At 33.9% G+C, this 3,246-nt stretch overlaps 1 protein-coding gene across 1 annotated transcript; it reads left to right on the top strand.

Annotated features, from left to right (window-relative positions):
• The first annotated feature begins 1,876 nt into the window (after window positions 1–1,876).
• Window positions 1,877–2,689, top strand: LOC115891555. Its single transcript, XM_030912042.1, has one exon. The coding sequence runs from the start codon at window positions 1,877–1,879 to the stop codon at window positions 2,687–2,689; it is 813 nt and encodes a 270-aa protein (XP_030767902.1).
• The last annotated feature ends 557 nt before the right edge of the window (window positions 2,690–3,246 follow it).

Raw genomic sequence — 3,246 nt, forward strand, 5'->3', positions numbered from 1 at the left:
CAATTTGATTACTTCAAAACGTGGGATTTTGATCCACGGTAGCACAAATGAACACTTGCTTTAACTCCTGTTCTTCATTAATCAACACATCAGGCTTTTTGTGTTTTTGTGTGAACACGCACTCATATGTTTCAAAATTATTAATAACTCTTGATACAGTAGGTAAAGATGGAATTGGCCTGTTTACAAAAGTTTGTGAAAAAATTGTTTGTATATTCCGATAAGACCTATTTTGGAAATACCATTTTACAATTTGAATTTTCTCACGAACTTCGTAACCATCTATTATTTTACTTAAAAAATAAATTTTACACGAGAACTGTCGCGAGAATCTATGTATTCGTTTAGGCTATTAAAACACGAATAAATACAAATTCTGAAACATTCTGATCACATATCTACCTATTTTTATTTTATCGCATTTTTTCACCTGCTTTTTATCCGGCGGACGGGTATACGCTAATTCGTCCGGTTCTGCCTATGTTACTACTACGGTGGTCCGGTCTGTATAATACATTTCAGGTCAAATAAATAAGGAACAGCTTCAGCGCAGAATATTACAATAGAAAAACAAAATTTATGCTTTAGTTAACATTAGTTAAATAAGGAGGAAATATTTACTTTACCTTTAATAACATTCTTTATCTCAATCTTGCAAACCAAAAATAACATCAATGCGTCTCGAATGGTAGTTTAAAAGCTATTGTCTATCACTTATCGCATATTTCCCTCCTATCGTCTGATTTCCCTCTTCCTAGTTTACGAATAATATTTTAAAAATCAATAATTTTATTTATGTATACAGAGTGTCAAAACTAAGTGTTTTGAATTTAAAGAAATATGTTTATTTTTGCATAGGCGGTTCATCTCAGTACCCATTCCATCAAAAAAACTATACACCATGTACTTCATTAATAATCCAATTGTTTTTAAATTAATATATTTGAATTTAAGTGTGTATGATTTTTAAACAAAAATCTAAAATTATCAACTAAGCTCTCTCTAATAATAAAAACAAAAATTGATTGAATTGAAATACAAAAGTTTTAAAGGGTAAAGCATGTTTGAATATTGGGGATTTGTGCTGAATGGTTCAAGTAACTTTTATGTCAAAGCTTTTATAAATAAAAATGTTGACAAATCGTTGAAAAAAGAGTAAAATCATTCGAGTGGATTATCTTTACACAAAATGTTACATTTTTTATCCATTGACTGAAATTTTTTCCAGTTAATTCATTTGGTAATCTATACCAGAGGATCGATAATACTATCATCGGCAGTTTTTTTATAAGTACTTACTTAAATGAATTAAAATAGACATACAAATTCCATTTCGATACATGAGTATTACTTTTTTTAAAGTTATTTATTTATTTATATTAATTTGATAATAATGGAAAACGGTATACATAACATATATCCATAAAAAAAGGCAACAGGAAACAGTGCAGTGCTCTGATTATAAGGGGTTATCTGTAACAAGCACAATAAGCATAATATGTGTAGGTAGTGTATTAAAAGGTCCAATTGAATACGAATACAAAGATCAAGAACAACAACAATCCGGTTTTAGAGCTGGGAGATCCTGCCCTGATAATGCATTTTGTTGTTACTTCTCAGAGAAAAGAGAAAATAGCTATAAAAGAAGAAATACACCTAATGTTTGTCGATCTCCAGAAAGCTTACGATAGTGTCCCTATCGCCAAACTCTGGGAATCTCTTAAACTAACCAGATTAAATCACGCATTTATAATAGCAATACAAAAGATATATAAAAATTCTTGTTCCTCAATAAAAACTGTGTTGCCTGTCACCAACTTTATTTAAAATATACGTCAACCAAGTTTTAAAGCAGTGGAAAAGCAAGTGTAGAGGCATGGGCATATCAATAAGTGAAGATTTTTGCTTATACACTTTGCAATTCGTCGAAGACCAGGTTATTTGCGCCGGAGACAAAGATGACTTGGAATATATGACACGAAAACTTAAAGAGGAATACCAAGTTTGGGGACTGGAAACTAAATATCTCTGCATTGGATCGGATCAGACAGCAATAAAACTGGATAATGAATACGTACAAACATGTAGCGAATACGAATACCTAGGCGTTACTTTTGATAAATCCGGGAAAGACGGCAACGAAATAAGTTCGAGAATAGTCAAGGCCAGAAATGCAATAAAATGTCTGAATAATATACTCTGGAGTAACGAAATAGGTAAAGACAGAAAACTAAGGATTTATGATGCGATAATCAAGAGCAATTTGTTATTTTGGGCGGAAACATGGAGGTTAACGGAGAATAACAAAAGAAAATTACTGGCGGTAGAAATGGACGCGATAAGGAGATCAGCACGAACATCAAAGCTGGATGGAGTACGAAAAGAGACAATCAGGGATAAAATGGGTAGACAGAAAACTATAGTAGAGGAAATAGAGAGTGCCCAACTGAAGTGGTATGGACATGTGAGAAGGATGGACAACACGCGACTGCCTCAGAAGGTACTAAACTGGCTTCCACAAAAGAGAAGGAAACGGGAAAGGCCAAGGACAAACTGGATGGATGGTGTCAAGAAGGCGATGAGCTCAAGGGATCTGCGTGACGGACACTGGAATGAAAGAAACCAATGGCGACTAGCAATTGCATCGCACAACGTCGAAGGACGTTTTAAAAGCGATACTTATATATGAGAGACACCTGCCACGAGCCAAGCAAGTTATGTATAGCATGCATTGATATGACGCAGTCCTGCGCAACTTTTGGCCCCCGTCTCTCGAAAAACCGACAATAGACGGATAGTAACGAGACTCCGTAGGTTGGCTCGCGAGACCCGTTCGCATTTAGCAAATTTGGAATGTTTCGCGCTTGTCTCGTCAGGTCTGTAACCACCTTTACTAAACCAAAATTACTTATAATACTACACAAATAACATAAACCATAACAGGGAGTAGGCCTTAAGAAAATCAATAGCTTACGGATAAGATACTAACATACTGACTTATATATCCATCCTAAAAATAGAAATAAACTATCATCAAAAATATAAAATGTGAAAAAATGCCAAGTTTTGCTAAAGAGTTCTCCGCTACAAATAGTTGCGAGGTTTCATTACAGATAACATGTTATTTCTGGTCTCATGTAAAACCAAGTCAGTTTTTTGAGTTAGTGGTTATAGAAGTACATATTCAAAAAGTTTGTTATAAATTGTTATCTTATAAATTATCTATCGAACGATCACTAGTTCCCA

This window comes from Sitophilus oryzae, unplaced genomic scaffold, assembly GCF_002938485.1.
Source record: "Sitophilus oryzae breed Bouriz unplaced genomic scaffold, Soryzae_2.0 scaffold_1184_pilon_pilon, whole genome shotgun sequence".
NCBI classification, from domain to species: Eukaryota; Metazoa; Arthropoda; class Insecta; order Coleoptera; family Curculionidae; genus Sitophilus; species Sitophilus oryzae.